The sequence below is a fragment of the Tachysurus vachellii genome, chromosome 19 (assembly GCF_030014155.1).
Source record: "Tachysurus vachellii isolate PV-2020 chromosome 19, HZAU_Pvac_v1, whole genome shotgun sequence".
Lineage (NCBI taxonomy): Eukaryota > Metazoa > Chordata > Actinopteri > Siluriformes > Bagridae > Tachysurus > Tachysurus vachellii.
In genome coordinates, this window is record NC_083478.1 from 4,882,939 (window position 1) to 4,907,903 (window position 24,965).

At 38.1% G+C, this 24,965-nt stretch overlaps 2 protein-coding genes across 4 annotated transcripts; both read right to left on the reverse strand.

Annotated features, from left to right (window-relative positions):
- Positions 1-1,427: 1,427 nt before the first annotated feature.
- Positions 1,428-7,246, reverse strand: srm (spermidine synthase). The gene is made up of 8 exons (XM_060894680.1): positions 7,008-7,246; positions 5,496-5,616; positions 4,205-4,297; positions 3,941-4,094; positions 3,748-3,831; positions 3,267-3,412; positions 3,044-3,166; positions 1,428-2,033 (listed from the first exon to the last, which is right to left on the reverse strand). Exons 1-8 carry the CDS (start codon positions 7,136-7,138, stop codon positions 2,016-2,018), a joined length of 870 nt encoding a protein of 289 aa, XP_060750663.1. The 5' UTR covers positions 7,139-7,246; the 3' UTR covers positions 1,428-2,015.
- Positions 7,247-9,049: 1,803 nt separating this feature from the next.
- On the reverse strand, positions 9,050-24,069 carry LOC132862849 (structural maintenance of chromosomes protein 1A-like). 3 transcript variants are annotated; one of them, XM_060895174.1, is made up of 26 exons: positions 23,774-24,069; positions 23,204-23,392; positions 22,798-22,910; positions 21,399-21,602; positions 21,015-21,253; positions 20,612-20,870; positions 19,662-19,802; positions 18,937-19,019; positions 18,698-18,797; positions 18,510-18,617; positions 17,698-17,883; positions 17,432-17,611; positions 17,177-17,323; positions 16,940-17,077; positions 16,742-16,858; positions 16,168-16,274; positions 15,955-16,096; positions 15,421-15,566; positions 15,116-15,269; positions 14,768-14,878; positions 14,495-14,651; positions 12,654-12,808; positions 12,202-12,353; positions 10,051-10,120; positions 9,818-9,928; positions 9,050-9,542 (listed from the first exon to the last, which is right to left on the reverse strand). In XM_060895174.1, the coding sequence occupies exons 1-26, from the start codon at positions 23,880-23,882 to the stop codon at positions 9,462-9,464; spliced, it is 3,699 nt and encodes a 1,232-aa protein (XP_060751157.1). In that variant the 5' UTR covers positions 23,883-24,069; the 3' UTR covers positions 9,050-9,461. The 3 variants fall into 3 exon arrangements, 2 of the variants coding, with proteins under 2 accessions (XP_060751157.1, XP_060751158.1); XR_009650064.1 differs by lacking the exon at positions 9,050-9,542 and having other exon boundaries at positions 9,879-9,928; positions 10,051-10,883; XM_060895175.1 differs by lacking the exons at positions 9,050-9,542; positions 9,818-9,928; positions 10,051-10,120; positions 12,202-12,353; positions 12,654-12,808 and having other exon boundaries at positions 14,521-14,651; positions 14,768-14,904.
- Between the last annotated feature and the right edge of the window lie 896 nt (positions 24,070-24,965).

Genomic DNA, 24,965 nt, shown 5'->3' on the forward strand with positions numbered 1-24,965 from the left:
CAGCAATTTGATATTTGATGATAATATATACTTAATTCTGCTGTGAAATTATTCAGTGATACAGTTTGAATTTGTTGCCTCAGCTCTGTGCGTCCAGGTTTTTAGACTTTGTGGTTTTAGACTACTGTGAATTCTCAAATGACGACACTGAGAAAGATTATTTAAGAATTGGGCCCCTGGATCAGTGAGGGTTAAGGGTCTTGCTCATGATACAGCACCCCTGGAGCAGTAAAGGTTAAAGCCCTTACGCATGATACATGGCCCCTGGAGGAGTGAGGGTTAAGAGTCTTGCTCATGATACAGGGCCCCTGGAGCAGTGAGGGTTAAGGGCCTTTCTCATGATACAGCACCCCTGGAGCAGTGAGGGTTAAGGGCCTTTCTCATGATACAGGGCCCCTGGAGCAGTGAGGGTTAAGGGCCTTGCTCATGATACAGGGCCCTTGGAACAGTGAGGGTTAAGGGTCTTGCTCATGATACAGCGACCCCTGGAGCAGTAAAGGTTAATGCCCTCCCTCATGATAAAGGGCCCCTGGAGCAGTGAGGGTTAAGAGTCTTGCTCAAGATACAGGGCCCTTGGAGCAGTGAGGGTTAAGGGTCTTGCTCATGATACAGGGCCCTTGGAGCAGTGAGGGTTAAGGGTCTTGCTCATGACACAGCGCCCCTGGAGCAGTAAAGGTTAAAGCCCTCCCTCATGATACAGGGCCCTTGGAGCAGTGAGGGTTAAGGGTCTTGCTCATGACACAGCGCCCCTGGAGCAGTAAAGGTTAAAGCCCTCCCTCATGATACAGGGCCCCTGGAGCAGTGAGGGTTAAGGGTCTTGCTCATGATACAGGGCCCTTGGAGCAGTGAGGGTTAAGGGTCTTGCTCATGATACAGCGCCCCTGGAGCAGTAAAGGTTAAAGCCCTCCCTCATGATACAGGGCCCTTGGAGCAGTGAGGGTTAAGGGTCTTGCTCATGATACAGCGCCCCCTGGAGCAGTAAGGGTTAAGTCTTGCTCATGGGCACAGCAGTAGGCCACCGCTGCCATCACCCAGAAAGACAAAATAAAGCGGTTTTTTGTTGTGCATTTTATTATTTCAAATCATGTTACAGATTTAAGAAAGTGAACATGAATTTATAGATAGTTTAGTTGTAGATCCCTGCTTCCAGTACCAGATACACGATGATGGTCTAAACCCACAGAGCCTAAAAGACACACTGCTAATCGGCACACTTAAAACTGATCAGAATGATTTAACTTGGAGCGGAGACTGGACCCATTTTTGGACATTGTTACAAACCTAAAAGCATGTTTCACATCGGGTTGTGAGTTTTAGCCTGCAGAGTTCCTATTCTGAGTTCCTATTCTTTTAGCAATAGTAATCCAAAGCCAACAAGTTACACACTAAATGCATATTGAGCAAAAAATTGATAACGACACAGCACATAATTCATAATGATGCATATTTACTTGAAACCATTTTTCCTTGATGTTAATTTGTATTAGCTTACTTTATTAGTAGCATTTTAAAGTTTGTTAACATTTGTTACTATAGATTAATTAGCCATCAAGCTGCTATCTCTCAGTTTACTAAAATTTTACTAACAAAAGTTCATGTTCATGTTTCAACAACCACCGAACTCGAACGCTGCATCTTCAAGTTGATCACCATGTCAGCAAAACGGAGATGAAAAAGCTCAGGACAGAGCCGTAGTGGAATGTAAGACAAAATAAGACGACGTTTGCATTGACCTTGTTATGACCGTCATATCGTATGTCATGTAGAACATGTAACGTGTGATGAGAAAGTTCGGTCACTCGTGTCAGTAACTGAACACGGATATGAGAAAGCAACAAAAAGCAAATAAATAAAAAGCAGGAAGTCTTTAGGAGCTCGAAGTGTGCAAAATGCACATAAATTCCCTTTTCATGACCAGGAAAGGCGGTAAACAAAACACACACACACGTTGCACTAACGGCTTCGCCCTGATTTCACAAAGCAGCGTTAAGACAAGATGGCAGCCAAGAATCCAGTTACACTGTACTTAGAACCTGGGAGAGAAAAGAAGGAGAGATAAATACAGGTTATTGCAGCTCCAGGGATTTCCAAACAGCATCGTATGCAGAAAAACAATGCTTACGTCAACATAAACCAAACCATTTTAAGAAATACGGTGGTTTCTGCCGACATTCTCGTTTTGTTTTGTTTTTTCTCCATTATTCTTTATACACGGAATCCTCCTGGTTTCACTAATCAGTGTGATCATTTCATCATCCTGGTGCTCCATTTCTTGCTGGAGTCTCATCACTCTAATAATGGACAGACCCCACATAACAGCCTAAAGATACTGGAGTTTATTGTGTTCAGTGCCAATTAGAAATCGTGAAGATGACTTCAGACCGCAATAAGAGACGAACTATTTTGCTACGATGGCTTAGGATCGATTTCTATGCCTCCATGTTTCAAGTCTCCATTAGCAAACGGTCGAAAACTTTATCAAAACAGACTTCATGTCAAAACTTTTGCACCTTTTGCCCGTATAGTACACACTTATAAAAAGAAAATGATTTATAAATCACAAAACAGTACCGGAAATATCCAGATGTTAAAAAGGCTATACAAATAAAACAGAATTTCAACAACTTCATACATTTACTCATTGTACTCTACTCGGGTTAGTTTACTACCTGCAGCTTGTCGATTTAACACATTTAAAATGTAATTAATAAACAATTTACAATTTACCCCTAATAAGATTCTTTTCTTATCACTTTCTTAATATCTTGTATTTATCCTTATTTGATCGTTGCTTTCTTTGTCTAATGTCCTTTGTCTAATACTATGTCTTCATAATAATAATAATAAGTTTCTTTTTAAACTATAATTGGCCAGGACAAAATCACTGTTAAGAATTAATACAGCAAACTATAGTACCGTGCAAAAGTTTGTATACCCTTAACATGATAAGACTGGAAATTAGATGTTCTTTCACTCCTTCACGAAAACGCTTACGCTCCAGTGTGCCGTACAGTTCAGTAAGTAGCTAATTGTCCATGTTCACCTTTCTGGCAAATTCAGGTAGAATAAAAGCAGCTCTGTGGATTTCAGGGTTGTAATATCTAAGGTCCATGCTCTCAATCTCATCGTTCGTCAACTCCCTCATTGGCTCACGAAAATTTGTTTCCTGCAGAAAGTAAAGTACAAGAGTGTAAGAGAAACACACTCTCGCTCGTGCACACACAAATTCACTCTCGCACACTACTCTGTATAGAAGGGGTGTTCACCGGGTTTTTACTGCAGAGCATGAAGCCGATCTGGCCGCTCGGGTACGTAGGGATGGTGCAGTAAGCGTAGTCCACAACAGGGAAGAGCGACTTGCAGAAGACGCGCATTTCTTTGATCAGCTCCAAGTGCAGCCACTGACACTCTCCTGTAAAAGTAAAAGGAGCATAACGTCTGATCAGACATTCTAAGACCTTTATACATGGAAAGTGTGTAAAGAAATTCCTTGCTTACAATCATGCCTGAATGGTTACATATACCTTTTAATGCTTTGATTAATAACTAGCTTATGCCTATAAATAAGATAATTTAAAGTGGATTGTCGGATGAAACACGTCGCTTTTAAATTTAAAGTCAGAGACAGAGAGACATGGTGCTTGAGCTTATTTCCATGTAGTCAATTCAGTCCATTGATACACTGCTTGTTGATGGTGGTCTGTCAGTTCACAGCCCCTGTTCAAGTCTGTGATAAAATTTATTAACCTTGACAGCAAAGAATTCCCCCCTCACGTAGCGCCGTTTTCATCAGCTGGTAGTAGGATTCTTTGAACAAGCTTTCGGCTGGACCTGGAAACAAAATACAATGTAGTCAATATTAAAGTGTTAAACAGAGCTGTTATGCTTCACCATGGAGCAAGGGCAAGAAAATGTGTCCTATTTTACACTGCATGCTTACCAACAGGATCTGAGGAGTCCGTAAGGATGACGTCGAAAGCATCCTGATTCATCTTCATGAACTCAAAACCATCTCCAACATTCAGAGTCAACTTGGGGCTAGAAAATCCCTTTGCCATTCCAGGGAGGTACTTTTTCGAAACATTGATGACATCCTGTTTGAAACATACCCGCAAAGCTTAATATGAGAACTGAAAGTGCAATAGATCGGCCTACACATCTGTTCTTCCAAACAGCTCAAGCAGCGAGGAAACCCGATACGTACCTCATCGATCTCACACTGAACTACAGACTCGACCATCGGATGCTTCACGACTTCCCTCAGCACCCCACCGTCTCCTCCACCGATGATCAGAACCTGCTCAAAAAGAGTCAAACTATTACAAATGTCTGTATTAAACCGTTAAATCTCCTTAAGCAAGACGTTCTGTAGATAGACGTCACGATCACTGCTGGCTTTTATATTCTGACAGTGCCCTATGGCATGCACGGGTTACAAATACAAAACTAGCCGTAACCTGGTGTGTTTCTGTTTCCCTTTACTTTACGTGAGCCTTGAAAGAAGTAGTAGTTCTGCTGACAATGTGGGAATTCGACTAGCAGATAAATATCTTTCAGGGTTAATATTTAAGATATTAAAGAATATCTTTCTTATGTAAATAAATTTAAAATTAAATTAAAATAATAAAATTAAAATAAATAATAAATTTGGAAGCAAAGTTAGACCCCAGAATCTAAATGTGGTGAGTTTGAATCACAGGTCCACAAAGCCACTACTGTTGGGCCCCTGAGCAAGGCCCTTAACCCTCATTTGTTCAGTTGTATCAAATGAGATTAAATATAAAGTCGCTGTGGATAAAGGTGTCTGATAAATGCAGTAAATGTAGATGAGACACCTAGTCTGTATCAAGACTCCGTTCACACACAAATTCGCTCACACTTAAGGACCAATATAGAGTTTCCAGTCCACCTATTACCATGTTTTTAAAACTACTGTATAGTAGCACTACTTGTATAGTCCCCAGCTTTGCATGGTTTTTCCTGCATTTTGTATGTCATTTTGAATAAAACAATAAAACTCTGCTAAACGAATAAATGTAAATGTAGATGGGTTGAAACTGTTCAACCTGAAGGAAACCTGTACAGATATTACCCAGAACTCAGGATTGAACCATGGAGCTATAAGGTATCGCCTCTGTGATAAAACAAACAAAATACTGCCACCTTGATTTGTCAAACTCTGGGCAACCGCTACACCGCTGCTGAAGATGGCTCTGCGATATGTTTTTTTTTCTAAAATGAAGTCAAGGAACATTTAAGAGTACAAAAAGTGATGCACTCTTCATAGACCTTCAGTATCCACTGTATCCATGTCAGGGTCCGGGTGGAGACGCAACCTATTCCAGCATATTACTGGGACGTGGAAAGAAACCCACAGGGATAGTGTGAAATCATGCAAAACTCCACACAGACAGTAACTCGATCTCAGGGATCCTGGACCATAATAATTGCATTATATAAGCCGAGGAGCCAGGACGAAGATACACACTCATTACCTTCTTAGGGCAAGGGTGGCAGCACAACGGGAGGTTGGCGATCATTTCTTGGTAGGAAAATTCATCTCGTTCCGTGCACTGGATCACACCATCCAACACCAGGACATTTCCATAGGTCTTACTGCAGACAACAGCAGGAATACAGTAAAGAAATCTAACATGCTCAATGGGGCCGGTAACACACAAACAGCTGTACTTACTGAAATCTCTGAACCTGGTTAAATAGGTTATAGGTGTTTTCTTTGTTTGTTTGTTTGTTTTTTTTAAAGGTGAGTACCAGGCTCTGTTTATACTGCAGATTACAATAAAAAAAATAGAAGTGGCATTAAGATACAACATTTCTGTTTGAGCCAGGCAGTTTTCTGAGGCGGGTTGAAATTGAATGAAAATTGTTAGAAAAACGAAGCATTATCCTGACAGAATTTTCACATAGAACGCTGACTTTGGAATTTGCCGAGAAGTAAAAATCAATTGAACACGGACACAAAAGATAAATAAACGAACACTAATTCTGCAGAAGCGAACTAGTTTGCTCTAGCAGGAAGTCTCTAGTAACATTTTACATCTTTACAACTGCGGTGAATAGAAAAGTATCTCGAAACGTTTTGAAACTTGGTGTTAATCGGCTCAAACAGCATAAGAGCAAAAATATGATGTTATTACTGTGGGCACAAGATCTCCAAATCTGATCTCCAAATAAAGAATTGGAAATTGTCCCCTGGTCCATTTATTCCCAAACTTCTAGCCTATTTCACAAATAAGCAATAATAATGTTATTGTTTGTTTCTCTCTATCTATCTATCTATCTATCTATCTATCTAGATAGATAGATAGATAGAACTATTTAAGATGTAAAAACCTTCTGTTCTTCTGCTGTTTTTGCACACCAGGGTTCGGCACTTGCACTGAGATGCTTTTCTGCTCACCATGGTTGTACCAAGTGATTATTTGACTTCCTTTAACCTTTCAGAGTATAATTTTTGTCGTATTATTATGCTGTTACAGTGCAGGATAAAGTAAATATAACACCTATTGCTTAAAGGAATAGCCAAGTAACATATAGTACTGCACACTTTTCCTGAAAGGTTTTCAGAAGCTTTGATTCACAGACTTCTGTAGTGAACGCACTGCTCATTAGAACTGAGGAGATTTGAGAACATGCTTGCTGACAACATTACTATCATTCCCTCGTGATTATATGGGCAATTTGTGGCCAACAGACTTCAGTCTTCTCGTCAGGACTGTTATAAACGCCTCGTAGTAAACTCTTAGACCTATAAAACTGCATAGTTATATTCACAACGCGTTACACGAGGCAGGTCATCAGTTCGATGCTAAATGCTAAATTCAAACGGTGGCTCGTGCACGCGCGCGCGCGCACGCTAATGAAGGCGCCGTTATTTTTAAAGCAACCTTTAAGGGAAAAAAGGTAAAGTCGTGAATTCCTGAGAGCACATTAACATTCAACGGGAAGCTATTACAGCCCCAGCTTGTTCTTGATCTGACCCTTACCTTTTAAACACCATCACATCCTGAAATTTGGACTTTTTCTGATAGAGAATCTCTTCTACCTGAAGACTCATCGCTTGACCGGGCCATAACGTGCACGTCTCAGTGAACCAGCCGTCTTTAATATTATCCATTATGAATAAGAGTTAAAAGTAATTCAGCACTCTGTACTCTAGCGTGGTCCTTTTAAACTACTAGCTAACTGTGTGGGTAGTCATGGGCATATCTGACACTCTGACTGTGGATAGGTATTGACCAATACGAGCACGCTTTGGGCAGGGGCTTGTAAGGAAATAGCCAATCGGCTACTGGGACGTCAACACCTTGTACAAGCATGTTCATCTTTACAGTAATAAAGCTGCTGTGTAGCGAATGTCTCCCCGGTGATTATTTAGTGTACTCGGTAGGACGTTAGTTCATACCATATGTAGTGCACCTATGTAGGGCGTAATGACGCATTCGGGATTGAGCAATTCACCCACGTGGGGGTGGAATCTGATGTCAACGTGCAACATTACGAAGTTTTAACGCCTTTATGAGGATGAGACTTTCTGTAATACGTTTTTGTATAGATTATGCTTGCGTTGGTAACGATTCACATGAAATCTGATCATAACAACTAATAACGATTTTGTATAACAACTTTTGTAAATATCAGTTTTCCCACTAATGTAACTGTAGTTTCCCTCAAGATCAATAACATTATCTACATCTATCTATCTATCTATCTATCTATCTATCTATCTATCTTATCTATCTATCTATCTGTCTGTCTGTCTTATCTATCTATCTGTCTATGGCCCTCATGTGTTCTGCTAGTTAAAAGTTCAGGAAATAAAAGCTCCAAATAACAAGCACATTATTATTCTATACATTTAAACAGAGACCCTAACATTTATATACTAAAATTATGTTTAGAAAACTTTAATGTGTGTAATCTATTTGACATATAAAAAGTTTGCGAAGCTCTGCTACAGAGTACAGAATAGTCTTCTAACACGCTACAATCCTTCATGCTCTCTGAGATCACAAAACTCAGGACTTCTGGTGGTTCCCAGAATATAAAAGTCTACTAAAGGTAGTAGGGCATTTTCATATTTAGCTCCCAAACTTTGGAAAAGTCTTCCTGGCAGTGTTTGGGACTCAGACACTTTCCCAGAATAAATGTAGAATAAAGACATATCTCTTTAGTCAGGTGTACACATAATATTTTCCATACTCCTGTGCTCTAGTAGATGCACATTATCATCTAGAGCTTGCTAATATTATAAACAGCAGCTATGCTAATTTCTCTCCACTTGCTTCTCTTTTCTACCCACCCCGAGGCATCCAGAGATTGTACCAGCTCCAGTTAGGCTGGTAAGATTTCGGACATTCAAAGAGAAGATGCCAACTCCATGTGGTCTTTGAGGACAGCAACCTCCTCAGCAATACACAATTGTCAGAATGTATCTGACTGCAGAAAGGACATTATTCATTTTTAATCACTCCCTCTAGTGTCACCCAAATGAGGATGAAGTTCCCTTTTGAGTCTAGAACAAATATTCTCTCTCCTGTTTTACTCAAAATTTGAGCAAGGACTTTCTCCCCGTTTGTTGTATGTGTGTGTTAAAAAAAATACGCTCATGGTATTTTAAGTCTGTAACCTAGTGAACCAGAGTTAATGTATTCAATGATAGAGGCTTAAGTACTTTTTTAAGTTGCTCTGGATAAGGGCATCTACCAAATGCTGTAAATGCAAATGTAAGTTTCAAAAACAAATTCATTAACTTCAAAATGAATGTTTTTGCTATAAGGCTAAAACTAGATTAACGGCTAAACCAAACCGATTATTTTTCAGCAGTTTAAAATTTGGTTTTAATCCAGATCCTTAATCTTGGTTCATGCAACCCAGTCCACGTTAATGAGAAAAGTGCAAATAACTGCAGGTTTAATTAAAGTTTGTCCTCTAAAAAGTGACTGTATCATGATTTTATTCAGTTTGCATTTAACATGTGCTACATTAACACTGGATATGATATGAAATGTACACAGTAGCTCTTCTACTGACAACTGTGTGTGCATGTTTTTTTTCCTCTTTCACTTCAGGCATTATCATAAAACGACACAGGGAATGACAGGATTAACAAGTCAGCAGTGTGAATAAATATTACAGAGAAACACCTATGATCACAAAAGCAGCACCAGCTCATTCTTTCGTTAACATTCACTGGATATTGTGTTAACATGGAATAAACATTATGTATCTATGACATTATTGTTGACATAAGTGTATGTGAGCATTCACATCTTTTAACAACATGTAATCGAGGTCAGAAATAGAACGATTCCTGGTGTGAGATCACAACACTGTTCACATCTCTGCACTAAACTCACATTATTGGTGTATTCATGATTCATGATTCATCACCAGTAATTACGTTTGTGGGTGATTTCAGCCAACAAATCCGAGGGAACTCAATCATTGGGATTTGGATTGGCGTCGGGATACTGGGAGAGGTCAAAGGTCAGCACTTTGCTGATGACACAGTCTCCTTGCTGCAGAGAAATAAATCAGATGTTAGTGTTACTGCACACAGTGTTAACACTGTTATCTAACACCACAGAATTTCACAACGTGTCATTTATTAACACAATTAGATTTGTAATGTTTGGCAAATTACAGCAGTATAATTTGGATAAAATGTTTGTTTCATTCTGAAAGTCGTCGATTCTCTTCTAACAATCACATCCCTATTTATGGTATTTATGGTATACTGGTTCAAAGACACACACACACACACACACACACATGTGCAAACACATACACACACCTCAGGGTAAACTCCTATAAGAGAATCAGCTTTGGTATAAAACTCTTCTTTCAGTGAAATGACGACTGCCTGGAAGTTTTGGAGAGACTGGTCTTTTATGTAATTGGCCACCTTCAGGGAATAAACAACAAGACTTACAGACTAACTTCTAGAGAAATGTCGTAAAAAGAAAGAAATATCATTTCAGTGAGTTTATAAATATTATGAGCTAATCATAGACAACGTGTACACACCTTGCCAATGTTCGTGTTATCAAGCGCAGCATCGATCTCATCAAGGACAAAAAAAGGAGCAGGCTTGTAGCTAAAATGCAAATTCTTATTGGATTAAAAATTTCAGGGAAAATGACAACGCGCAGGCATAGTAGATATAGTGGCTTGTAGAAATTTTGGCCCCCTTTATGAAAATGAATGTACTGAATAAAAAGGCTAAGGTTAAGCAATTCAGTGAACGATATACTGAATATGTAATCTGTCTATGTTCACGATCGTGGGATAATGGCAGCTTTGTCAGTGAAAACCCCCCGTACCACGGAAAGATCACAAAACTTGCAAACACAAAGTTAACATGCAAAGATGATGGTTCAAAATTCACGTGTCTCTTAATGTCACCTGTTTGTGTCTTGTGCACACTTTGCCCCCTTACAAAAACAGGTGCATGACACCACTGTTATATATGTATAGCTTATAGTCTGAATCTATCCCACACTAATGTAATGACCATTTCACCATCCTTTATCTATTTTTAAATCATTATTACAAGAAACTCCAGCGCCATTGGTGAATTCAGTTTGAACTGGAAAAAAAGAACAGGGTTTCTGGTTGTGTGCTGATTTTTATTTTCATATCTGCTATACAAACCATCTTTCTTTGTACAATGTACAATTAGGCTCATAGACAAATAAGCTGAGCCTGATGGGTTTGACTATCCTGCTCTGCCACTTGGATCCTGGATCTTTTTTAGCTAGGAGATTTTTGTCAGTCTGTCAGGATCAGCAACACCACCTCCAGCACACCACACTTTCCCAGGGCTGTGTATTCAGTCAACATGCTGCCACATGACTGTCCTGCAAAATACAGTTCAAATCACATTAGCAAGTTTGTGATAACACTACAGTTGACTCATGATCAACAAAGAGTCATCATAGAGAAAGGAGATGGAGAAGCTCAAAGAATGGTGTAGAGTCAACAACTGATCTCTTAATGTTGATAAGACCTGAAGAAAACCAGCTTCCCCTTCATATCTTCACCACCTTCTACAATAGAGAGATAGGCTGTCTCACCATGTGGAATAGGAAATTCTGAGCCTCTGACCATGAGACCCTAGAGTAGATAGTAGTGAGAACAGTTCAGAAGATCAGTGGAGTCTCTCTACCAGCCATCACCACCTCATACAACCTCTGAATCCTTGAAGCTGCAGGCATTTCAGAAGATCTTTCCGACCCCTTTCACCTCTCTGATAGACTCCACCTGCGATATGGTAGAAGGTACGAAAGCATCCAAGCCACCACTGACTGTGCAACACTTTCTTCCTTAAGTCAGTCCTGAGCCAAAGAACAATACCAGCTGCTTCCCAACACTCACCTAGGCTAGTCAAACACCTTATGTTCCCTTATGTGTTAAGCCATGCTCCTGGAGAAAAGACATTTTGTTCCAATTTATACAAGCTATTTATTTACAGTATGAAATGACAATAAATATTTGCATGAATTGCCACAGACTTTTCACTCTTCAGTGTGGGGATGGGTCGCCTTTGGGCATGTAGTAGCCTAGTAATTAAGGTGTTGGATTACCCATCGGAAGGTTGTATGCCGTATATGCTGTAAATGTCTATGAGAATTACACAAGTTTATTGAGGACTTTTTGATGAATCAAGATGAATCCATTTTTTAAAATCCACATGAATTTAAAATATAATTCTTCAGAAGGGTGTTAATACAATTCACTTCAATTTAATTTATTCGTATAGCGCTTTTGACAATTCACATTGACTTAAAGGAGCTTTACAGAAGTATAGAAACAGAATAATTTATTTTAAGTTTATAATAATAATAATTAATAAAGGTTTAAAATTTTGGAATATGTAATTTGAAGATCCCCGTGACCCGAGGTAGTTCGGAAAAGCGGTAGAAAATGAGTCAGTGAGTGAGTGTGAGTAATTTGAAGATTTGTTTGTTAAAGTTAAGTGGAATGGTTTGAATAAAAATGTTATTGAATGATTGAATTATAGCGTATTATTAATAGTTATTTCATACAATCGTTTTTATGAAGGGTGCCAATAATTCTTGAGGCTGTCGAATCTTTCTAAAGTATAATAACAAAAGACAGAATACACTACTGTTAATTAGAGGGAATTGAGTTTCTGTATTTTATATGATATGTTACCTGTGAATGGCGAAAAGCAGAGCGAGGGCTGCCACCGTCTTCTCACCTCCAGACAGGTTGTCCATCGGCCTGAATCTCTTTCCAGGAGCCACGCAGTTGTAATTGATTCCATCCAAATATGGTTCCTCAGGGTTCTCTGGGCCTAGGAATGCCTGTGATGGAACAAATAAAATGATTTATATTTATAACAGCGACTTAACAATTAAAACAATTAAAAACTACATTTGGAAGAACGTAAAGTAACCTCTCTCTCTCCCTCTCTCTCTCTATCTCTGTCTTTCTCTCTCTTTGTGTCTCTCCCTTTGTCTCTCTCTCTCTCTCCAGATAACTACAGCATCTATCTGTCTAATTAATATAAAACCTGAAACAAATCAGTTAATATCATTAGGCAGATACGAGTTAAAAGGTCTTTGAAAATGCTGGGTGATCATAAAAAGTTTTTTTATCCAGACCTGTGCACTGCTGTTACGAGAGAGGGCCTTGTAGATTTCATCAATATTGGTGGCGACAGACTCGAAGCAGGTATTAAATCTGTCAAATCTTTCCTTCTTAATCTGTTCAAATGCCTGCTTGGCCTTCTTAGCTCTCTTTCGTGCTGCTTCAAACTCTGTGGGAAAAAAAAGTACAGCCATAAAGTACAGTGTTTCCAAGAAACTGGGCTCACACATGCAAAAGTGATCATAAAAAATTGTTTGGAGGGCATATTTACCTTGGAAGAAAATGAAAATTCATTAGTGGTTGAAGTCTATCTTATTCTAAATCTTAGCTACTGTCTATTGCAGGAAACAATATTGAAGAGGTTAGACTGGGTTTAAAATGAATATAAATAAAATTAATATACGTTTAAAATTCTTCGTATCATTATGTCTGAAAAGCTGTGAATTAAATTGCACTAAAAAAACTAAGATTTACAGTGAGGGATAATCTTTACATTTATGAGAGCATGGCTGAGAAAAATCGCACTGAAGCTGAGAAAAAGCCCACCAAAGCTGATGGAGATATTACGATGGAAGTGGCACTCTGTGGTGAATTAGTTTTTAAGGAGCTTTGAATTCAGCTCTTTTAGAAACAAATAAGGCAAAGCCAAAGACCAAATAAACACCTCTGAAAACGCATACACAACAGAAGATTGTTCTTTAGCTAGCACTGAACTCTATTTTGAAATATAGACAATCCCAAAAGGAATAAAATCCAAATATGAAATAAAGCAGACAATAAAGCATCTACATATATAATATAATGATGATCGTGATGCCATGATTAATAATAAGCTAATTAATTAATTAGTTACACATTTATGTATATGTTTATGTATATTTATTTACATTATTTTTTCACATTTATTTTCATATTTTATATAGTTTTTATATAGTTTATACTTTTTATTTATCTATCTCCTTTTGGTTTTGGTTTTATTATTTTTTTTTTATCCCTAATTGCATTCCTTTTATGCTTAAATACCAGACAAATGCTATAAAACACTTTTACTGCATGTTGTACCCTGTATGTATGTGTATGTGACAAATAAAATTTGATTTGATTAGTTAATTCGCTAACTAGAAACATTTTTATAACTATTAGTTGTTTATTACTGATTTTAGAGATGTGGCTTGGAAATTGAGTAGACAGCTAATATAAAGAGCACACTGTTCTGTCCATTTGACCTTTTTCCACTAATAAAACACTAACAGTAAATTACATGTGCTAACTATCATTAATTAACTAGTCATCTGTCTAACAAGATAACTGTTTTCATTTCAATATGTGCTATAATTACTTCTAGCAAACAGACTGCATCTTCAGTAGAAGTATTTGTACCAGCTGTTTCCTTTAAAACTATTGGTTGAAATTCTACCAATCAAGACCATTCTGTTGCTAGATAGGTTATGCATCAGCTAAAAGTAGTCTTGTATAAAAGCTTGTATAAAATCTGTATTTCTATGATATCTAATATTCACAAAAGTATGTCAACCTTTGAACTGCTAACATTGGCTTCTTAGCTGGTTGGCTAGTTAATGACAGCTAGGAACATTAGGGATATCCAGCTTGCTAATAGTCTTAATATTTTGCTGGGGAAAACATTATGAGTGTCAGCTGTTTAATACCACAATGGTTTGCTGCCTCTGAGGTCTGACCATGAGGTTATTATCCAATCAATTCCGTTCTGCCTATGAGACACAGATGCTTTCAGAACTATTCTGGTGAATTTGCAAAGATTTAAAATTTCCTAGTGATCTTTAGTCAAAAAAAAAATTCTAAAGCTAGCCATAGCTTCCTAAATACTGTGGCATACCGTCACTGGTTTCCTGGAACTTGTCCCTGACACTCTCCAGCTTCTCCATGGCCTTCATGTTGGGAGCACTGATGCGCTGGAGGATGCTCTGCTGCTCGTTCAGCCTCTGCTGCAAAGTGTTCATCTCAATCTTGATCTCTTCCTCAGACAAAGCATCCTGTTCAGAAAACGGATGACATCTATGTGGTTTTCATGTATAATAATAATACAGTATGTGTTATGGAAATTGCACTAAGATTGATTTGGAATTTTTAGTGTAAGCTTGTGAAATACTTTGAGGTCTTCATGTAAGTTGTTGTAGTCAATTTCTATGAGGGCCTCCTTGGCATGCACAGAGCTGGAGGTTTTGTGACTGCTGATGGACTCATCAACTTGGGAACCTCCCTGCACAAGGCAACAATAAGCCAAAGCTTCACGAAAAGAAAAGAACAACTCTTAGGGTGAAAGTGTTCTTGGCTGTAGGGTTACAGATATCTTTAATGGTCCTCTTGAAGAACCTCAGAGAAACTTACAGCAAAGTGTTTTCCTGTTAGATGGGTTTCCAAGCAGAAACATTTTAAGAAGTTACCTTAACTATCAAAAGAACAAAAATTGGAGTTTAGTTTTTAATTAGCACTCTACCTCTTCTTGGCTGATGTCATCCATGGTTCCTGATTTGAGGGGCAGTTTGATGTCCTGCATCTTACAGGCCTGCAGAAGATTGTGCCTGTCACTCCGCTTCTGCTCCAGCTTTGTCTCAATAGCTGTCACCTCTTTCTGGAGCTGAGTGAGCTCTCTAGAAGCATGATGTAGTCACAAAGGTCACAGATGATAAATCCCAACACAACTTACCAGCTCTATGCTTGGATCACTCTCTACACAAACTAGATATTGCTTTGGGTAAACCTGCATTTCAATGGTATAGAGGGTAATATATATTTTCTCACTTGTTGGCAGATCCTAGTTTCTTGCGGATGTCCTCCATCTCTCGGTTTTTGTCATTGACTTCGCCTTTTTTAGTTAGGTGCTGGTTTTTGAGGTCCTGCAACTGAGCCATGGTCTCATCAATGATCTTCATTTGTCTGTGCTCTTCCTGAGGGACAAATTGAGGTGAAAAGTTTCTAATAATCAATAAATATCATCATCATCATCATCATCATCATCATGCTTATCTTCATCATCACCAGGAACTGCTTTATCCTGATCAGAGTCATGCTGCATCTAGAGCCAATCCAGGAAATACTAGGTGAGAGCCAGGAACACACCCTGGATTGGACAACAATCCGTTGCAGGGCACACTGAACACACATATTCACACCTGGGGCAATTTAGCATAGCCAATTGATCTACTAGTATGTTTTAGGAGGTAGGAGGATCCTGAGAACCCATGAGGAGAACATGCAAAACGTTGCATGGACAGTAACCCAAGCTCAGGATCAATCCAAGGACCCTGGAACTGAAATGATTTCCTTTGCCATTACCTTCTTAAGTCTTTCGATCTCACTCTCATCCTTCTTCACAGTCTGCTCCCACATCATCACTTTCTCCTGGTCCTCCTTCAGTTGGTTCTTCTCATAGTCCAGCTGAATGGCTAAGCGGGTCTTTTGGGTCTCAAATTCAAGTCTGTAATATGATTAAGGTGAAATGAGTAGGCAATAGATATGCAGTTAAGTCCAAATATTACAAGCACTCACCGTTTTTTGGCAATCTCATTCTGTCTTTTAACTTTCTCCTCTTCAAACTCTCGGATATTTCTCACTCCAATCTCTTTGCAGAATTCCACAAATACCTCATCCTCCACCTAGAAGGCAGTATCGTTACTAATTAAACTGACAGTTATGGGTCTGAATTCAGAGTTAGAGATGTACTGGTATTCAGAGATGGGCCACAAAGCTGCTTCAATCAGTGTTTGGTGTTTGTTAAAATTGAACCAAATACTCTGTTCAAAATAGGGCTGTATTATGAAGTAGGTTTCTTATAATGACTAACACAATTAATAATTAATTGTTGCTATTTATCTGTTTATATTGGCCTTATATGGCATTCCTAAGTTTGAGTGTAATTACAGCCCATTTTATAGCAAGGCTCATGCAACTTTTGACTTCTGGTGACATTCAAGGTTTCTAAAATCTTCTCAAGGCTTCTCTTCCATTTAAATAGCAATGCTTGTAGTTAATGCTCAATGTCTACAATCTCGATATTAACTCAACTCTTAATACCTCCCATATTGAATTGTGTAGTTGGATTGCATTCAATCCATGTCCATACCAGGTTCATGCGGTCTCTCAGCTGTGTGATGTCTCTTTCACGTGATTGGATGATTCTCCTGATGTCATTGATTCGGGGTCCAAAATTTGCCAGTTCACTCTCTAGCTTTGATTTCTCCTACAAGCACAGTCAATTAACAACAGCTTAATGGACTTTTAGACCATTTTACCAACCAACACCACATTTAGTTCAGAGTACCTGCATGTTGAGGGAAAGGTGACGTGTTTTGGTCTGTTCTAGGTCACTCTGAGAGTACTTCAGTCTCATTTGTAAGCCATGGGCCTGAGACTGCACCTGCCTCAGCTCTGCTTCCTTCCTCTTTGCCTTCATTTGCTCCTGAAAAGAGAGAATTTCTGGAGATCAGTAACAAAAACTTAAAGCACAAACAGCATACTATTCATACTATTAAAACTTGATAATCCTTTCTGTGTTTACCTTGAGCTCTTCGGTTAGCTTTTCTTTTTTGTCTTTGAGTTTGTCCACAGCTTTTTCATCCCAGCGTCGAGCCTTGGCTTTGAGGTCACTTGCTCCTCCAGAGATCACCCCAGACTTTTGGAAAAGAGTGCCATCCAAGGCTACAGTCTTGAGAAACCCAGCCAAACTGTTAATATTGACTACTGAATACTGTATATATACAAAAAATCTGTTATTTTGTAAGTGTGCTATACACATTTTGCTGATTTCCTTCACCTTATGCCTATAAGGCCCTCCAAACGCGATCCTGCGTGCATCTTCGACATTCTCACACACAAGAGCATTTCCACAGGCGTATTGCAAAGCTTTCTTGATGTGAGGTGGCTCATAACGGATCACGTCAATCACCAGTTTGGCTCCTCGTAGCTCCCTCAGTTTTTCATCAGTGGGTTTTACCTTCAAGGAGGAAATCAAGGGAAACCAATCAGGAATGAAAAATGACGGAAACTTAATTGATGTTCAGTTTCTACTCCAGGATGTACCTCTAGGTAGTCCAGGGGCAGAAAAGTCTCTGGTTCTCCTCTTTGCTCTTTGATGTACTGTATGCAGTCTCTACCTGTCTTCTCTGAATCCACAATGATAGCATCCATGTTCTTTCCCAGAACCTTTGTCACAGCAATCTGATATTTCTTTTGCGTTGGCTGGCACAGGTCAATAAGTCTGCCATACTGAGTAGATAAAGACATTAAGTGAGGAATAAAATATTTTTTGTTACAAGAAAAATCATCAATGACAACATGGCATTACTAAGTAAGTGTAGGGTTCAAACCTCTGTTTCTACAGATGTATGCATGATCATATTATATAACAGTTTGTTCTCTTCCACTAATTTCATGAATGCTGATATCTAGTATAAGACCTTTCATGGTATCTATCGTTCTGCTTGTCTCTGTTGGCTACATGATGTTCTAATTCTAGCAATAGTTCATAACAGTGAAACCTGTACTACACTTATGATGGGCTATCAGTCAGTCTGTCTCCAGCTTTTTTGGGAGCTATTTAGGTTGTCAGAGCAAAACTAGACAAAATATTTGCCATATTGTGTCTGAAATGTCAGTTACCAGCCTCATGCCTACAGCTGAATCACAGCCTTTCGGATTTTCACTTGTACAGCACCGTTACATGGGTGATATTGATTAGTTAAGACATTATTGAGCACATTGATATAAATGATGACTTATAGTGGAACTACTACTAGAGCTGCTGAAATGTAAACAAATAACACCATCTGATCAGTCAGAATCAAGATTTAAACAGATTTAAAACAAGTAGACTAAGAAAATCTTTCACTCACTACAGAGCCTGGGTACAACCTTTTGATGCTCTCCATGATTTCAGCTTTTCGCTGTTGACGGCTATTTTCCTGTCTGTCAATTCTCGCATCCCCAAGTTGCTCCATCACCTGGATGAAGAGACACAATTATTATTACTATTACTATTAGTATTATTATTGTTGTTGTTGTTGTTGTTGTGAGTGCTTGCCTGGTTTAATTCCATGTTTATTTCATCAATCCTTCTTTTGGCAAGCTCCACTTCCTCAGTCAGTTCCTCTTCCATCCTCCTTTGTTCATCTAACGACTGCCTGGTGAGAAATAACTGAATAATTAATTTTGAAATACTGGAATAAGGATTCAATAATTAATGCCACGCTGAGATTTAATACTGAGAGTCCAAGTTATAAATAAAATAAATGAAGGCAAAACAAAGGGTTATACTTTTACCTGCTGGTCGCAATGTAATCTTCCAGCTTCTCAATACGCTTCTGGTTTTCCTCAATCTCTCTGATTTTCTGCTTGATTTTGGCCTACAGTGCACAACCGTAACGTAATTTATGTGTATAACTGCACCCTTCTCATCTCCACTTAATTACTCTTTAAATTTAGAAAGGCTTCAGTGTGAGCACATGTCAGAGTCACAGTCTGAGGAGAAGTACTGTAATGCAGAAACATCTAGGATTTCCAAATTGTCAGATGAACTCATGTGTAAACAAAAGATGATACCTTACTGAGAAGAGAATGATGTCTTGAATATTTATCTGAAAAAACTTGTTGACTTGTTGACTTGCCTAAAGTCAACAAAGGGGAACATAATGTACATAAATTGGATCGATTAAGAAATGATGCCAATGAAAACCATTCTGTCATATGAACTGTACAGTACAGGTTATATTATTTAAATAAATAACCAGTATATAGAAGACAATAACACCGCATAAAATGTCACCAAATCTATAGTATGTGCTAGATATAAATATATATATATATATATATATATATATATATATATATATATATATATATATATATATATATATATATATATCCCATCCTGTGTAATAGGACTTGTAAATAGCCCATAATATAAGAAAAACTATGTTAGATTTACTATGACATAATTCTAACATAGTATGCGCATTTATTGATTAATGTCATTAACGTGCATCTACCTCAGTCTCCACTTTCTTCCTCTCCTCCAGATCCAGTCTGTCCTGGTCAGCTTTCTGATCCCGGTTGAACTTTTCCAGCTCTTGGGCCAGAGTGGCTGCTCGCTTACTTGCCTCCTCCTTCAGCCTGTGGTACTGCTTTACCTGTAAGCCATTTTGTAGTAAGATACAGGACAAAATAAAAAAATAAATAAAGTTTATAAAGGTGATGGAAAAACTGTATATCCTAAAGTCATGCTATGACCTTTTTAAACCAGAAGACATCATATTTCAGTCTCTTCCCTCTGGAGTGGTGTCTTTCAGTTAACTCTGAACTATAATCAATAATGTGTACTGTTGATATTCTCACTGTTCAGATTTCGAGAAAACTTTTGTAAAGGGTCCTTGTTTATATGGCTATGACTCAATAGTAGGGTTCAAAATAAAAGTGTTAATGGTTCCCCCAGAAGTATAACAAAATTATTTGTTTACAAGCATCATGTATTGGATTTGTTTTTTTTAAATAATTATTTTTTTAAATAATCTTTAGTATATATTTTAAAGCAAGGATCCCTTAATTGCCCAATGAACCGCCTAACACTTGAAGAACCTTTTTTCTAAGAGTGTGTATGTATAAACTAGGTTAGTGCATGAAACTCAAAATTATTGGTAATTTTTCTCTTCTTAATAAAACATGTTAGCCTTTTAAAAGAGTGTATAAGCATTATGTATTTGGAAGAATTTATAAAATCTATAAAAGCCTTAAATATATGTATTTACCTTAGGTTAGTGTGCGGTAATTATTAGTAGAACTCGTATTCCACTTGGAACCATTTATAAAAGAGAAGTAGAAAGAAATCTTTTGGGCTTCTATGAACCAGAATAGTGTTTAAAATGATGTTTAAAATTTCTAAGAGTGTACATCACATACAGAGAGAGTAGTATGAAGAAAATGGACCTGAAACTGATCTGACCTGGTTCTCCTCCAGAGTGAGGTCCTGGCCTTGACTCTGAGCCTCCTCCTCCATGCGCTCCTCAAACTCCTGCCTGGCCATCTCCACAGCTCCCTGTTCTCGGTCCAGCTCCTCCATGTCTGCTTTACGCTTCTTGTACATCTTCTGAGCATTCTGCAAAGACTTTCGTGCTGCCTCCAGCTTCTTTATCTTGTGTGAGGTGTTCTCCTTGGCCTTGATGTATTGAGGCCGTTTCTGGTTTAACTCGGCATCCTTCTCTCTGTAGGAAGCAGACAGTGGTTTTAGACTGACAGAATATTCAAGAGTGTGAACTTTGTTAAGGACATTAAAGACATAATTTCTATTCATCATTCATTCTAATGTTCATTTAAATTAAGTCATGAGAAAGGTCTTTGTCACACACTTTATCTCTTTCTCCACATTCTGCTGCTCTCTCATCATTCTCCCCAACTCTTTCTTCTTGTCTTTAAGCTCCTCATCTATATGATCCATCTTCTTTCTATCTTTCTCGATCTCCCGGTTACGCTGGGACAGCTCTCGGTTGAGCTTCTCAATTTCAGACTCATTGTGGTACAGTTTGAAAAGCTGTAACTGCACATTAGCTCTAACAACCTCGTCTTTCAGCCTCTGGTAACGCTCAGCCTGGGGATGAGGAGAGACGGACAGATTTTGTTTTAAAGGTAAAGGTTTAATAGGTGATAAGCACATATAACTTGCAGAAGCAAACAGCACTGGATGTTCAAATAAGCTTTAGATAATCTGATGTGCTATTCAGTTATCAGCAGACCTCCTCTTTCTCTTGCTTGGCCTCTTTGCGTTCAGCCGCGATGTTCTTCTTACGGTGGTAATTGAACTGGGTGTCCTCTTCCGCCTTTACCATCTCTTTCTTCCTGCGATCATACTCCTGAGCTAGTTCCCCAGAGCGGGAGATCTCCTCAAACAGAGCCGTTCTCTCTTTGGGATTTTTCATAGCTATGGATTCCACAGCACCCTGTGAGAAGAAACAGTGTAGAAACAGAAAACTGTGAGCAGTAGTTTGTAAAAATGGATTGGCTGGCTTAACATGTTTCAGTGGGAGGTAGCTAGTGGGTGGGAATAGGTAAATAAACAAAATGGGACAAAAATATTATTTATTATCAATTTAAAATCTAAGATGTCTTTGATGTTTGGTGTATTTCATAAGTGGTGTACTCATTATCCTTCATATTGAAAATCTTTTTTAATGTGTATTAATGACTACCAAATTTTAAACTGCTGAAAAATAATTGGTTTGATTTAGCCATTAATCTAGTTTTAGCCTTAGAGCAAAAACATTCATTTTTAAGTTAATGAATTTGTTTTTGAATCAAGATGCTCTTATCCAGAAAGACATATCCAGTGCTTAGGTCTCTAGCATTGAATACATTAACTACACTAGGTTACAGACGTAAGATACAGTACCATGAGCCTAAAACACTGTTCAATTTTTATGAAATACACACATAAAACAAACAGGGAGAAAGTGCTAGCTCAAATTTTGAATAAAACAGGACAGAGAATTTTTGTACTAGTTTTTACACAAAAGAATCTTCTCAAGACTACTTACTTACTGTATCCATCATGGGGAACAATCAGATCCTGTCTCTTCCCACAGTTTCCTACAAGCCTCAAAGGGCATTATGGGTATTCTGTATTCAATTCAATTCAAATTTATTTGTATATCGCTTTTAACATTGGACATTGTCTCAAAGCAGCTTTATGGACCATAAGAAAAATAATACAAAAAGTTTTAAATATTATACATAATATTATAAGATTAATATAATGCAAAATTTCAAGATTAATATTGGTTTTATATTTAAATGTGTTTTCATTTATCCCTAATGAACAAGCCTAAGGTGACTGTGGTGACTGTGGTGAGGAAAAGCTCCCTTAGATGGAAGAGGAAGAAACCTTGAGAGGAACCAGACTCAAAAATGAACCTCATCCTCATCTGGGTGACTCTGGAGGGTGTGATTATAAAATGTTATAAACACCAGAGGGTGTTATTATGAGTAATATCATTTCTACAGTCATATAGAGTTTGACAGTTGTGTATTGATTATAAGGTTGTTGTCCTCAAACACCACATGGAGCTGGCATCTCCTCTTTGAATGCCCGTATCCTCATAAAGCATTGAAGAGCATTGCTACTAAAATCTTTCATACCTGAAATACTAGGAAGTTCCTGGCCTTGATGAGGATTCCCAGTTTCTCCAATTCCTCACTGTACTCTGAGAGTCCTACCACCTTGTTGTCAATCCGATATTCAGATGAGGCACCTAAAGCACATCAATGCATCTAAAAGACTGATGAAATTTACATTTCCAGCATTTGGCAGACGCCCTTATATCCAGAGCGACTTATATTATCTCATTTTTATACAACTAAGCAATTGAGGGTTAAGGGCCTTGCTCAGGGGCCCAACAATGGCATGATGGTGGATCTGGGATTGAACTCACAACCTTCCGAATAGTAGCCCAACACCTTAACCACTAGGCTACCACATGCGTAAAATTATTTAATAAAGTATATATATATAATAATAATTTTAAAAAAAAAACATTCACTGTACCGATTATAACTCGCGTGAATGTGCGCTCATGTCCGTTATCCTCACAGTACACCATACCGACACATGCACGGTTAGCTGCAGGTTTTCCTACCGGCGCACCGTGAATCAGGTCTTTCAGTGTTTTAACACGGAGGTTACTGGTCTTTTCTGCCAGCACAAAACTGATGGCGTCCATCAGGTTGGATTTTCCTAAACAACAAAGAGGAAAAATGTGCTGCAAATAAGGCAGAGTAAAGCACTCCAGGCATATTGTCCATTCCTATTATACCATAAGGAAAATATTATATTATTATAGAGAAAAGTTATATATTAATTTATTATTGTATATTTATATCGCATTGTCTGCTTATGTAGAATAAATAAAATGATGTAGGGATTTTGTGTCTTTATAGAGAGGGGCGTGTCTCATGGCTGAAACATGAAACGTGATGTTTATTAGCGCTTATAACGCATAGCGCATGACTCACTGGTGTGATCTGACAAAACAAGCGCTAAATGAATGGAGCAATGAGTCGGCGTTAATCAGACCTGTATTCATCTGTGTGAGCAATAACAAAACCTGTCACTTACCCGAGCCGTTTGGTCCGATTATAGCTGTGAATTTGCGGAAAGGTCCGATTATTTGTCGGCCTTTATAAGATTTGAAATTTTCAATCTCAATTAGTTTCAGATAGCCCATTTTGCCAGGTGCTGGAACACGTTAAGCTCCCTGTGATGATAAACAGAGAGAAGTGCTTGACTGCAGGTTGGGTGTGTGTTTGGATGTGAGGATGATCTGATTGCTGCTGATGTCAGTGAGCTTTAAAACTGCAGTGTTGTGAAAATCAGACTGTTTGTGTTTTAGAGCTGTGTAATCTGTCGCCTGTGTCCACCCCCCACCCCCCCTGTTTTTTTCTATTGACGCACATTGCAGCGACAGGTCAAAATAATAGTCCTCTATAGGTATTTATATCACAACATCTTCATCTCATACAGATCCGCTCATAAATCATCTTTGTCATTAATATTAAATTTATGTAATATTAGCTATAAATGAAGGCACTGTCTGTGTTACTGACATATTAGAGAAGAGAAGAGAAGAGAAGAGAAGAGAAGAGAAGAGAAGAGAAGAGAAGAGAAGAGAAGAGAAGAGATATTAAACCAGAAAGTACTTTTGACCAACTTGCTCAATATAATACAAATGACAACCTACCAGTCATTGGTGTAAAAGTTTCAAAGCAAATAAGTACAATACAGAAAGAGACAAAATAAATCCCCAGATACAAGACTTAGGAATACTATAGAAAATTAAAATAAATAAAAATTATTGCATGTGATTATTGAATTTTACCTTTCACTCAACTAGAGAAACTAACTGAGAGTGTGAAGCATTTTGTTTATTTTAGAAATTGTTCCCTGTCTTACTTTCGTGCCACAGCATCACCACAGTGACAGTGCAATGTTTAGACACTGTGTTTATAATGTTCTGGACATTATCTTACATTACAAGAGATTAACAATTAATAAATAAAATATGGTGAACAAAAAAATCAGTTTAACAAAGCAAGCAGTATATATGAAAGAATTTTAGAATGATGTCATGTAGATCTGCATCACTTTACAGTTTAACACTTAGACAATTCTAAGTGTGAATTACTTGTTCTAAAATCAGCCTTGTGTGAAACAGGAAATGACAGATACTAAAGGCAGAAAGACATCAAACACAAATTATAAAGGGCAAAGTAGACGTGAGAATCAGTAGAACTTACCTTAGTGTGATAGA

Bases quoted from the DNA above. Each gene is read 5' to 3' on its own strand.
- srm (XM_060894680.1), bottom strand. From the start codon at position 7,138: ATGGATAATATTAAAGACGGCTGGTTCACTGAGACGTGCACGTTATGG. The intron at 4,298-5,495 runs GTAATGAGTGTG...CTTTTTGAGCAG, and splicing joins GCCACCCTTGCCCTAAGAAG to GTTCTGATCATCGGTGGAGG. The intron at 3,832-3,940 runs GTAAGCATGCAG...TTTTGTTTCCAG, and splicing joins GGACTCCTCAGATCCTGTTG to GTCCAGCCGAAAGCTTGTTC.
- LOC132862849 (XM_060895174.1), bottom strand. From the start codon at position 23,882: ATGGGCTATCTGAAACTAATTGAGATTGAAAATTTCAAATCTTATAAA. The intron at 22,911-23,203 runs GTACAGTGAATG...GATGTGCTTTAG, and splicing joins ATTCACGCGAGTTATAATCG to GTGCCTCATCTGAATATCGG. The intron at 17,612-17,697 runs GTACATCCTGGA...TCCTCCTTGAAG, and splicing joins TGCCCCTGGACTACCTAGAG to GTAAAACCCACTGATGAAAA.